The 12,927-nt window shown below is 44.4% G+C and overlaps 2 protein-coding genes across 14 annotated transcripts in view; both read right to left on the reverse strand.

Annotated features, from left to right (window-relative positions):
• The window catches only part of PHYH (phytanoyl-CoA 2-hydroxylase), a 1,057,918-nt gene that overhangs the window by 590,673 nt on the left and 454,318 nt on the right, over nucleotides 1-12,927 (reverse strand). The gene's annotated exons all lie outside the window — the stretch shown is intronic.
• The window catches only part of FRMD4A (FERM domain containing 4A), a 695,352-nt gene that overhangs the window by 219,121 nt on the left and 463,304 nt on the right, over nucleotides 1-12,927 (reverse strand). Inside the window, exon 1 of one of the 13 annotated variants that reach the window (XM_050803204.1) lies at nucleotides 4,889-5,945. The exons of 11 other annotated variants lie outside the window; for them this stretch is intronic. Coding sequence is in view for 1 of the 2 variants with exons in the window: in XM_050803207.1 (XP_050659164.1) it covers nucleotides 3,917-3,967 (51 nt within the window). In the remaining variant the exon portion in view is untranslated. Of the gene's footprint in view, nucleotides 1-3,916; nucleotides 4,857-4,888; nucleotides 5,946-12,927 lie in introns of those variants that run through there. One more of the 13 variants, XM_050803207.1, reaches the window with a different exon arrangement.

The raw sequence follows: 12,927 nt of genomic DNA on the forward strand, positions 1-12,927 counted from the left end.
CACGGGGGCTAATCTCAACGTCTCTTGATTCTGAGTTACAACAATTACTCAGCAGCCCCCAGCTCTGAGAAAAATCAAGAAAAGTTTCACATATTCATAAGCCCTCCAACGAACAGATTAAAAACAGAGGAAAAACTTGAACCCAAAGCCTTGCCATTCTGCACATATAAGTCAAAGCAGGCCACTGTGGACATTTGATGGGTCTATGCAAAGTCCTTATTCACCTGTTGAACCCTTAACTGCAGGTGTTAATTGCCTTAGCAGGAAAATGGGCTCAAGTCCTGTTAGAATCCATCAGCCTTGCACAGAGTAAGCATCTTCACTGATTGACTTAATTTTTAAAAACCCATCAGCTTCCTTTCAATCATTCCCTAAGTTCAATGAAAGCCATTACAATTTTAAATTAGACTGAAATAGGTGCTGCTATACCAACATGTATAAATGATTCCTTCTTCAAAAAAGTACATCAGAAATGTTAATTTCAAGTTTCAATAGGGCAGATAATAGCAATTGCACAGGTACTTTAGATAAAGTTTTCGAGCTACACTGATTCAGTTCTCATTAGAAAGAACCTAAGGTTAATAGAGTAAAAGTTTTAAGAAGGAAAATGGTATCACATCCAGAAAGTTCCATGAAATTCTTTTAAAACTTTAGTCATAGATTTGAGAAAAGTCTCGACTGAGAATAGGGGAGAGTTTTAAGGAAGAAATGCTGTTTGTTTTCTGCATTATAAAACAGTTTTGAGCTTCATTTTATCATAAAAGGTTAAGGGTGTAAACATGCTCTTGAGTTACTTAATCACAGTCTAATAAATTTTATGAAAACAAACTGGTATCTGAAAGACATTATTGGCTCAAATAAAGTTTTAATCTCAGTAATAAAGAAGATGAAATGTATCATTTTCTCGAAATATTTCCAAGCTCACAAAGTTCACACTCACACTTAAAGGTCTTCCCTGAGGTTCTCATTTTCATCTGAAAAAAATAATCCTCATTACGTAAAACAATCTCACCTTATCTGCTCAGCAATTTAAGGAAGTAACTATGTATCATGATGTTAGTATCCACCCTAGGTATTCCAATTTCTTTCCTCTTCCCAACAGTCATTCCTGGGAAATTTACAAACATACTCCATATTTTAATGCCTCTCTGTAGAAAGCAAAATGTCTCTGCAAAGAGTCAGCACAGAGAAGTGTCTCAACAGACTCACCTTTGAATCATCATGTTTTTGAAGGTACAACTTTCTTTTGACAGCACTGCTGTGGTTTATTTTTCAAAAGCCAGCACCTGCCTGTTGTTCCATACTCAAGTAAGGTTAGAGTATCTTGTTCTTATCATCAGTTCAGAAAAGCTTCACCATTCTGGGTGTGCACAAAGAATTGACATCTGTAGCTTTGTCTGACTTGCCAGGTACACTGAAATTTTCTTTTCAATACTAACAATTCTGAAATAATACTGCTTTCCCTTGTTTTGTTTTGTTTTGATTTTTTCCTTTCCAGCTGTTCAGACACTACTGGAGCCCTGGCATCACCCTCAAAGGAAATCCTTTAGAGAACAAGGTTTCTCATAGTTGTCAACTGGCGACCATTCCAATAACCAATTGCCTTGCTACAATACAATTCTAGCCCACGCAGAGGCCTGCCAAGTGCCCTGTGATTCTAAAGGAAATATGAAAAAGTGTTATTTTGAAAGTGAAGTGTCTGCCCCAATCTATCCAACTTTGCTGCTAAGGTACACTCTGACATGAAGACTGTGCAGAAACATGTAAACACATTTATGATACTAGCTTCAGTGACCGCAGCAGACTATCATTGATACGTATCCTGGCCCGGCGCAGTGGCTCATGCCTATAATCCTAGTCCTTTGGGAGGCCGAGGCAGGTGGATTACCTGAGCTCAGGAGTTAGAGACCAACCTAGGCAACATGGCAAAACCCCGTCTCTACTAAAAATACACACACACACACACACACACAAATTAGCCAGGCATGGTGGCACACACCTGTAGTCCCAGCTACTCGGGAGGCTGAGGCACGAGAATTGCTTGAACCCAGGAGGTGGCGGTTGCAGTGAGCCAAGATTGTGCCACTGTATTCCAGCCTGGGTGACAGAGTGAGACTCTGTCTCAAAAAAAAAAAAATAAAAAAAAATAAAAAAATATATTTATGTATCCTAATTGTCATGCACGTGGACAGGGATTAAGAGGCAAAAACAAAAATATGGGAGTAGACATGCAACAGTATTAGGCTTCTGGGTGGTTTAGCCTACTCCACCTCATCCAAATATGACTTAACATGTTACTTTTTTTTTTTTTTCAGTTAAAAAAGTGTAAAAAAGAAATTTATCTAGAAAGATGAATGACCCTATTTGAGGTCAGGCATAGGAAATGGAGCACAAGCAGTTTCTTTCCCAGTAAATTTTGGATTGCCTATCTTTTTAACAAATAAAATTAAATGTTAACAGATAAATGAGAATGAGTTGTCATGTAAGCCAGAATACTTAAGATTGAACCCCTGACATATTCTCACACTGCAGACAGAATTAATGGGAAGCCAGGCCAGGCTCAGTGACTCATGACTGTCATCTCAACTCTTCGAGAGGCCAAGGAGGGAGGATCATTTGAGGCTAGGAGTTTGAGACCAGCCTGGGCAACAGAGCAAGACCCCATCTCTACAAAAAAATTAAAAAATTAGCCAGGCATGGGGTGCACACCTGTAGCCCCATCTACTCCAGAGGCTGAAACAGGAGGACTGCATGAGCCCAGGAGTTGGAGGCTGCAGTGAGCTATGATCCTGCCACTGCTCTCCAGCTTGGGCGACAGAGTGAGACCGTATCTCTAAAAAAAAAAAAAAAAAAAAAAAAAAAAAAAAAAGAATGGAAAGTCCATTTTGATCAGAAGTACTTTTGAGAGCGCAGATTTTGGAAAGAGGGATTTATAAATACATATTTTTGAGGGTATTGTCTGCAATAGCCTGATATATCATTAATGGCAGAAGGAATAATTGTTCATACGTACCAGGGGAGTCTCTGCTATGAGGCCTTACTAAAATAACTAACCAGCAATAACAAATGGTGATTTCAGGATGTCTTGTAATATGGAGAGGTGAAGGGTACCCAGATCAGAGGTGAAATTTAATTTTTCTGGTTTAGGTTTAAATTGGAAACAGTCATAAAACAGCAACTTCGGAACATTTTGCTGCCCACACCACAACGGGACGTGGAAAGTAACAGAATTCAAGGTTTGGCAAAGTCTTCTCTCTCTCTCTTTCTCTCTCTTTGTGAGATGGAGCCTCATTTTATTGCTCAGGCTGGAGTGCAGTGGCGCGATCTCTGCTCACTGCAACCTCCGCCTCCTGGGTTCAAGCGATTCTCCTGCCTCAGCCTCCCAAGTAGCTGGGATTACAGGTGACCGCCACCACGCCTGGCTAATTTTTTGTATTTTTAGTAGAGATGGGGTTTCACCATGTTGGCCAGGCTGGTCTCGAACTCCTGACCTCAGGTGATCCACCCTCCCCGGCCTCCCAAAATGCTGGGATTACAGGCGTGAGCCACCGCACCTGGCCTGCAAAATAATTTCTATGCCATGGTATATGCCTGTGCAGGAGCTGCTGAGAAGAAAGAATCCTAGTTCCACTGTTTAGAAGGTTTTTGTTTCATTTTGGTTTTTATTTATTTTTTTAAGACAGGGTCTTGCTCTGTTGCCCAGGCTGGTGTGCAATGGTGTGATCTTGGCTCACTGCAGCCTCAACCTCCTAGGCTCAATTGATCCTCCTGCCTTGGCCTCCCAGACAAATGCTGGAATTACAGGAGTGATCCACCACTCCCAGCTTACTTCATCTTTTTAAGCCTTGTTCCTTGTCTGTAGAAGAGGGATAGAATAGCTTCTACCTCATAGGAACTCTGCAATGATTAAATTAACTAATGTTTGGACATTTCTTAGTGCTGTATCTGGTACAAAGTATATACTCATCACAATGTTAGCTGTTAATTATTATCAGTTGTATGGTTTTGGAAATACTTACTATGTGTTGAACCCATAGTCCTCGTACGACAAGAGGTAGATATTATCAGGCTCATCTTGTTTTATGTTATTTTTATAGACAGGGTCTTGCTCTGTCTCCTAGGCTGGAGTATAGGGGCGCTATCATAGCTCACTGGAGCTTTAACCTCCCAGGCTCAAGCGATCCTCCCACCTCAGCCTCCTGAGTATCTGGGACTACAGGCTCGCACCAGCATGCCCAGCTAACTGTGTTTATTTTTTGTAGAGACACGTCTCACTATGTAAATTCTTGGACTTCAGTGACCTCCCCACCTTAGCCTCCCAAAGTGCTGGGATTACAAGCATAAGCCACCATGCCTGGCCTAAAGCATTTTTATAGAAATGTAATGCAGTTGTGCAAATTGATCCTGAACCCAGGAAAAAACATGTGTTTTTTAAAACAAAAACTAAAAAATAGTCAATTGACACATGTATTCTCTTAGTTTCCTGAGGCTAATTTACACTGAAACTATTACAGGGAAGACACTGTGGTGTGGGGCTGAAGGAGGGGATGGTGAGGGAGCAGAGCTGTTTAGTGAGATGTTCACAGACCTGCCAAAAAATTTTTTTAGTCTAGTTACCAATTGCCTACTCGTTGACGTCCCTGTGAAAAGCAAGCCATCAAGTTGTTTCTCATATTCATTCTTGAGACAATACATTTACAAGACAATAAAATAAGCAATATTAATGACTCACTAGAATTGCACAAAACAAAGAATTAACCTTCCAAGACACGCTTCATTTAGGAAAATTACCAATACTCCCCAAACCACCTGAGATGCTATCCTTTAAAACTTAGTCATCAGACAGAAAATGTAGATTTCAAAAGCCAAGGCCCTACCAGTGACTTACCGCTGACAGCACGTCTTCCCCGAGTACAGTCCCTTAAACTTCAACCACAAGACACCCTGAGGATGTCGGATGCAGGACAGCAGCCCCTCGTGATCTGACCTCTGACCCAGGCCGTTGTGTGGCTCAGAAGGAAATTCCAAGGCCATGACTACAACTTCCCGGCATAAGTCATTGTTGGTGCCCCCGGGTACTGGGTCACCTCAAGAGCCACATCTTTCTCTCTACTTCAGTTTCCTTCACAGAAAAATGAAGACTCAAAGTCCAATCTAGGTACCCAAATGTTGCAAGACCACAAAATCTCAATAATCATAAAGCACATATCTGCCAGGAGGAGAGGAATGAATGCCATGCGGCTACAGCAACCTCAAGAAGTTCACAGGAAATATACACATGGAAAGAAAGGACTTCAGGCAATTTAAAATTTGTTAAAACTATTAATCCCTGCACTGTAATCACAACACTTTGGGAGGCCGAGGTGGGCAGATCACTTGAGGTCAAGACAGCCCAGCCAACATGGTGAAACCTGGTCTCTACTAAAAATACAAAAATTAGCCAGGTGTGTTGGCATGCACTCGTAATCCCAACTACTGGGGAGGATGAGGCAGGAGAATCACTGGAACCCGAGAGGCGGAGGTTGCAGTGAGCGGAGATCACGCCACTGCACTCCAGCCTGGGCAACAGAGCGAAACTCTGTCTCAAAAAACAAACAATCAAAAATATTAGATACATACAGATAGTGTAATGGTTACTACTGTGAAGTTGGTTAATATATCTATCATCTCACATGGTTACCTTTTTTGTGGGATGAGAGCAGCTAAACTCTATTTATGTAACAAAAAATCCTAACAATACAATTTTAACTTTAGTCCTCATGTTGTACATTACATCTCTAGACTCGTTCATCCTCCTTATCTACTGTGGTTCTGTATATATCTACACATCTATAGGTATCCAAGAGCATTATGATGTAAAGTTCGAATATATACAGTCATATATATATTTTTTTGTTTGTTTTATGTTTTTGAGACAGGGTCTCATTCTGTGGTCCCGGCTAGAGTTCAGTGGCATGCCACAGCTCACTGCAACCTCTGCCTTCCTGGGACTCAAGAGATTCTCCCACCTCAGCCTCCCAAGTAGCTGGGATTACAGACATGCACCTTCACACAGGGCTAATTTTTGTATTTTTGTAGATATGGGGACTCGCCATGTTGTCCGGGCTGGTCTTGAACTCCTGGGCTCAAGTAATCTTCCCACCACAGCCTCCCAAAATTCTGGGATTACAGATGTGAGCCACCACTTGCAGCCCATATAGATATATATGTAATATATATATAATATATAATATATAATATGTTATATAATAAAATATATAATATGTTATATAATATATAACATTATATAATATATAACAAATAATATACAATAAATAATATGTAATATATAATACACAATGAATATATAATATACAATTAACATATAATAAATAATATATGTTTATTAATTCATCTATCTGGGCATGGCGGCTCATCCCTGTAATCCCAGCTACCTAGGAGGCTAAGGCAGAAGGACTGCTTGAGCCCAGGAGTTCGAGACCAGCCTGGGCAACATAGTGAGACTCCATCTCAAAAATAAAATTCATCAATTCCCTGTCCACTCTTCGCCTGCACCAGGAAAATAACACATATTACAACAGTGGGCAAGTGGGGGATCTGCCCAGAAACTTTAAAGGCCAAAGGCTAATTGTAATTTTTTAATAAAATTTTTAATACAAATTTTTATCTCATAAAAATTTTATATAATCATTTTTATTATCATTGTAATATGATTTTTATGATAATTATTCCCTCTGGTTTATCTGAAGCTTACTTTCGCTTGGTTCTCAAGTGATATCATATTGAAAGAAGATGACAATGCAAGGAAAGGAGACACAGGCACGAGACACCAGAAGCCTCATTCAGGGAGGATGACCTTGTTCCTGTGTTGCTCTATAACCTCTGGCAAACGATTCCACCTGTCTCTATTGTGACTCTCCTGGATCTAAAAGAACATACGCAGGTGTGGCCAGGCACGGAGGCTCACTCCCGTAATGCCAGCACTTTGGGAAGCAGAGGCAGGAGGATCCTTTGAGCTCAGGTGTTTGAGACCTGCCTGGGCAACATGGCAAAACCCAAAAACAAAAATATGAAAATTAGCAGGGCACGGTGGTGTGTGCCTGTAGTCCCAGCTACTTGGGAGGCTGAGGTGGGAGGATTGCCTGAGCCCAGGAAGCAGAAGTTGCAGTGAGCTGAAATCAGGCCTCTGCACTCTGGCCTGGGCAACCGAGTGAGATCCTGTCTCAAAAAACAAAAAACAAAACACAGGCAGGTGGGTCCTTCAGGCTCTTGGCTGCTGGATACAGTTGCAGCTCATACACCACATGGAAGTTATTAAGTGAGTGGCTCTATCAGAAACAAATTAACATGACAATGTTGATGTAATAGAAGATGGAAATAGCGATGCATTCTTCAAAGCTCAACCCTCTGCGGGTTTGCACTTGAAGTCATAACCCGGGCTGGCATTTTACTTGCAGATCTTTGAAAAGCAAATCCTAGTGGCTCTGCTGCTGCTGCTCCTGCAGCAAAAGGAAATTCGGTTTTCTCTGATAATGCAAAAGAGAAGTCCTGGTGTGGGGACCCAGTGGTCTATGTGATTCAAGCCACAAGTCCTCCAGGCCGAGCAATTAGCCATCTCCACATGACGCTACAGGGCAGCGTGTCAGAAAATATTAATCATCAGTATCTGGGCCTAAAGTGTAGATGACGAGGCATGGACCCAGGCAGGTAAGAGGGAGCTCTCCTGGGGGCGCTATGGCATCCTGCTGAAGAGGAACTCCTACCCACAGCTCAGTTGTGTGATGTGAGGAGGTGGGGTGCGCCTTCCACCTGCCAATCAAACAAGCTAATGGTGCGGACAATGGACAGGTGCGATGGATGTGGAAGGCCAAGATTCTGCTGGGGCGGGTCCACAATCACCCTCCTCATGCCTGGCAGCCAACACTCTGACTACAATGACAAGGGCAGATGGACGCTGAAAGACACAATGGCATGGGCCCCAGAGTTAGGTCCTGCACCATGGACACCATACTGGGGAGCACAGGGCAGAAGCCGCTCACAGGTGGCGGGCAGGTGCACAAAGTCGTACAGGCTCCTGGTGGGCGGCAGCGCTTTCTGGGTGACATCCAACTAGCTGGACCCCTAAAATTTGGAGGAACCTGTTTCCTCCTATGTTCTGCCACTGCTAGAGTGTCTTCTGAAAACAGGATTTTCTTCACCTCCATTTTGAGTACATGATCAGGATTTTAACCCACTATTCTACTGGAAATACATACACTTATGAAGACTTACTAGCAAGGCCTCATTTACAACACAACTGCAGATGTGTACTTTTCACTCAAGCCCGGAAATACAAGATATCTTTGGTTCTGCAACTGGAGCAACCAGAGTCTCTGAAGAGCCTCAGAGCCTTAATCCTACTGAGCACTGGATTGTGTTGCTATTATTATTCATTATTATTAGGAGAGGGGCTGGGGAAGGGAACAGAGCCTAATCCTTACAAAGGAAAGGGAGCTGGAAATCTGGATCAGAGAGGGAGTGCTGTGCAGTCTGAACAGAGGCAGAGGCTAACGGAAACAGAGATGGGAGGCAGAGAGCAGCCCTTGGGCAGATCTGCACAGAGGCCTGAAGGCTCGGAGGCCAGTCCTGATGTGGGTGCAGAGTGAGATTCTTCCTTCTTTATGTATTGCTGCTAGCATCTGTGAAAGGCAACTGTCTGAACATGGATAACAGGCTCTTTGACATTGGCCTCACCTCACCAGATCCCTTTTTTTTCAAATACTCTCCTTCCCACTGTTCCTCTCAGTTTCAAGACTGGGCCATCCGGGACTTCTAGAGTCTGTTCCTCCGAGGACCACCCTCTCCCTGGCCTTGGCGCCTGACCCGTGCTGTTTCCTTTGCCTGGAGGCACATTTTTCACGCAAAGTCCAAAGCCCATCGCTGTGTCTCCTCTACGCCATGCATTCAGCCCGGTGCTGGGGACACAGGTGACCCAAGGAGCTGTGGTCCTGTTTCTTGGTGATTACTGGCTTGAGAGAAAAATGCCACCTACCTTCTCCTCCTGAGAGGCATGTCCACAGCACTATCTGGCAGCTACCCTGGGCTGTCATGCTCCGTCCTCCCCTCCTCTCCTTCTAGGATACCTAACATCAAGACCATGCTGGGTTGGTTGCTGCCACTGCCATCATGCCAGCCCCCAGGTCTCAGTGAGGCTGAGGACACTCCAGAACGGGAGGCAAGCCCACGTGGGAGATGACTGGACCCAGCTTCATTCAACGTTCAGTTATTGATAACAACAGAACCCAACTCAGCGCAGTTTACATTGACACATCACACCTTAGGCGGGAAGGAGAGCAGTTTGAGGGGAAAGCTGCCATTGTAGAGAAGTCATCCAGCCTTCTGTTCCAGAAAATCCAGCACAGTATCACGGTGCAGGACCGGCAGCCCACATCAGCTAACTGCATCCTCAGTATGGCTGTAGGACAGCCAAAGGCCAATGAAGACCCCATTACGGGGTTCCACCAGATGTTCCTATGAAAGGATATCACGGATGCTTGGGTTTGCCCTGATGACAGACAAGTTCAGGCCTGCCCTGCATGACTTCGCTGACCTCCTCCCAGCCAGGCACTCACACTGTTTCTTCCTCCCTCCTCTTCCCAATACTATTCACGCTTCTGCAGACACACCAGATACTATACACGAATGCACAGGGCTGTGTGGGGGCGGACACGGTGCACTGTTGCCACCGAGGTGTCCTGCATGGTGTCTGGACACCGGACCAGTGGCCTCTGACAGGAAGAGTTTGTGTTGTGCCAGTGCACACCTTGGAAAGGTTGTTCTTTTTTAAAAAAATCTGACAAATTGTTCTAGTAACCCAAAGAAGTGAAGGAGAAATCAGTGGCCCCTCTGGGCAGATATTGATTCATGCAGAATCCGTTTCAATGCCTTATGAAACAATAAAACCATGAACATCTTCCTTAAAAAAATAAAGACCACCTCACCTTACCCTTTTCCAGGTTCAGCTTTGTACAAAAGACTGAGGAAGACGCTGACTTTGCCGGGTTCTCCCTGCTCTGCAGCTCCAGGCCTGGAGGAGGCCTGGAGCTGCAGAGAAGGGCACGGGGACAGCCAGTGGCCTCTAAATGGCTGTTAGATCCTCTTGCATCTCGCAGACTCAGTGCCCTGCTGGGGTTGCCAAAGGTGGGGAGGAGGCTCCAGGTACACATCCCACTCCTGTCCTCCAGCGACCTGGGGACCCAGAGGACTGAGCCACACACTGTGCCTCCCTCACTGCCCTCCCTGGACCACATCACCGGGGTTTACGGTGGGTCAGAGCCAAGCTCCAGAGCTTGGCCACCCGGGGCTGTGTCTTATCCTGGTTTCACGACTTCCTAGCTGAATGTGATCCTCCAGAAGTTCACCAACTTGGCCTCCTTCCCTAATCTATAAAACGGAGATGACAGCAATACCTACCTCGTAGAGTTGTGAAGAGGAGCAAGTAAGTAAAAACACATAAAAAGTGCAGAACGCTGAATGCTGAACCACTGACAGCCGCCTACACACAGTGGAGTCAGGCCCTGATCCAACGCGCTGCACCCTGCTCCTATAGGAAGGCCTGGGGGCACTGCAGGTCTCTGTCCCTTCATACCAGGTCCCCTGTGGCTCTGGATGGGTGAGGAGGCTAATTCTGGGCAGGTGGCATTGGGATGGCTGTCCTCAGGGACTGAGCCAGTGCCAGGTCTTCACAAAATGAAGCTCTGGCGGCACTGGTCATTTGTAGAGGAGGGCACTTTGTTCAGACAGGAGGCTTGGAAGCCCAGCTCTTTTTCCCAGTAACTGTGGTTCCCAGGGCCATCCTATACCACCCGGCAATCATCAACAGAGAGCAGATGTAGGGAATACAGGAACTGGCCTAAGAAAGGAGGTTTAGGAATACCCATGTATGATGTGTGGGAAAATGTCCAGGTTCTTACACACGCACGTAATTTTTATTCATGTGTTCACAGCACATGTGTTCACACAGACGTTCTGCAAGGGCAGCTGGGTGAGGTGTAAACCCCAAAGAAACAGAACATGCAAGAAGCGGCCAGAACGCACACACCCACCTCACTAACATCCAACTGTTCCCTGGGGGAACCGTGAGGAAAGATGGAAAATAACACCTGTTCTCTGCCACGTGGAGCTCTGGCTTCAGTATGAGTGACAGAGGTTGTTTATATGTTTGTCTGTTTGTTTGGAGTAGAATGAGAGGCTTTTTTCAAAGGGAAAGGCAAATATCTACCTTTTCTTTTGTTTCGATGATTGTACTTGGAATTTTTAGAGTAGAAAAGGATAGTTAGATGGAGCCTGGATGCAGTGACTCACACCTGTAATCCCAGCACTTTGGGAGGTGGAGAGGGGCAGATCAGCTGAGGCCAGGAGTTCAAGACCAGCCCAGTCAACAGGGGAACGTCATCTCTATTAAAAATACAAAAATCAGCCGGGCATGGTGGTGAACACCTATAGTCCTAGCTACTTTGGAGGCTGAGGCAGAAGAATCACTTGAACCCAGGAGGTGGAAGTTGCAGTGAGCCTAGATCATGCCACTGCACTCCAGCCTGGGCAAAAAGAAAAGAGCGAGACTCTGTCTCAAAAAAAAAAAAAAAAAAAAAAAAAAAAAAAGAACAAAAATAGAATAGTGAGATGGGGACCCCAGAAATAGTTTTTAAAAACCTAAAAAAAAGATAAGGCTGAAAAAAAGAAAAGATAAGTTTGACTCTCTGGATCTCAAAACATATAGTTTGTATGGGATGGTGACTTTAAATGGAAAATTTTGATCACATGATAAAAATAAAATTAAATGAGGAAGTGAAGATTGAGACGTGAAGAGCACGGGGTATGTACTGGAGAACTTGCAAAGGAGGCTAGATTGTAGTAGAACAAAGTGTGGAGGGCACACAACGTAGGAGGAATATTTCCAGCATTTTTCTTGCACTGCAAGTTTACAGGGAGAGAGTAGGAAAGCTGACGCTGATATTTATTTATTTAAATTAATTTATTTATTTTTGAGACGGAGTCTTGCTCTGTCGCCCAGGCTGGAGTGCAGTGGTGCGATCTCAGCTCACTGCAACCTCTGTCTCCCAGGTTCAAGTGATTCTCGTGCCTCAGCCTCCCGAGTAGCTGGGATTACAGGCACCAGCCACGATGCCCCACTAATTTTTGTATTTTTAGTAGAGACGGAGTTCTACCATGTTGGCCAGGCTGGTCTAAAACTCCTGACCTCTGGTGATCTGTCCACCTTGGCCTCCCAAAGTGCTGAGATTACAGGCTGAGCCACTGTGCCTAGTCATGACACTGATATTTAAAACAAGGATAGTCTAAGGACAATAAAAGAACCTTTAAAGATATGTAGATGCTGGCTGCGTGTGGTGGCTCACGCCTGTAATCCTAGCACTGTGGGAGGCCAAGGCAGACAGATCACCAGAGGCCAGGAGTTTGAGACCAGCCTGGCCAACATGGTGAAACCCCGTCTCTACCAAAAATACAAAAATTAGCTGGGCTTGTTGGCACACTCCTGTAGTCCCAGCTGCTTGGGAGGTTGAGGCAGGAGAATCGCTTGAACCCACCAGGCAGAGGTTGTGGTGAGCCGAGATTGCACCACTGCATTCCAGCCTGGGCGACAGAGCAAGACACTGTCTCAAAAAAAAAAAAAAACAAAACGAAAAACAACTCAGCTTCTGTTTGTTTCACTCTTCTCAATCAAGAGGGAAATGAAAGGAATATAAATGAACTGTACCCTTTCCCCAAAATAAATCCCAGGTGGTTTATAAAGTTAAATTTTAAAACCAGGTAGATGATTATCTATCATGCTTCTCTAAGCCTAAAAGCAATGAATGAGCCAAAAAGGAAAAAATGATAGATTTGACTACCATAAAAATCATTCTAAAAAATAAGTTATACTCCACAAGG

The sequence above is a fragment of the Macaca thibetana genome, chromosome 9 (assembly GCF_024542745.1).
Source record: "Macaca thibetana thibetana isolate TM-01 chromosome 9, ASM2454274v1, whole genome shotgun sequence".
Taxonomy (NCBI): domain Eukaryota; kingdom Metazoa; phylum Chordata; class Mammalia; order Primates; family Cercopithecidae; genus Macaca; species Macaca thibetana.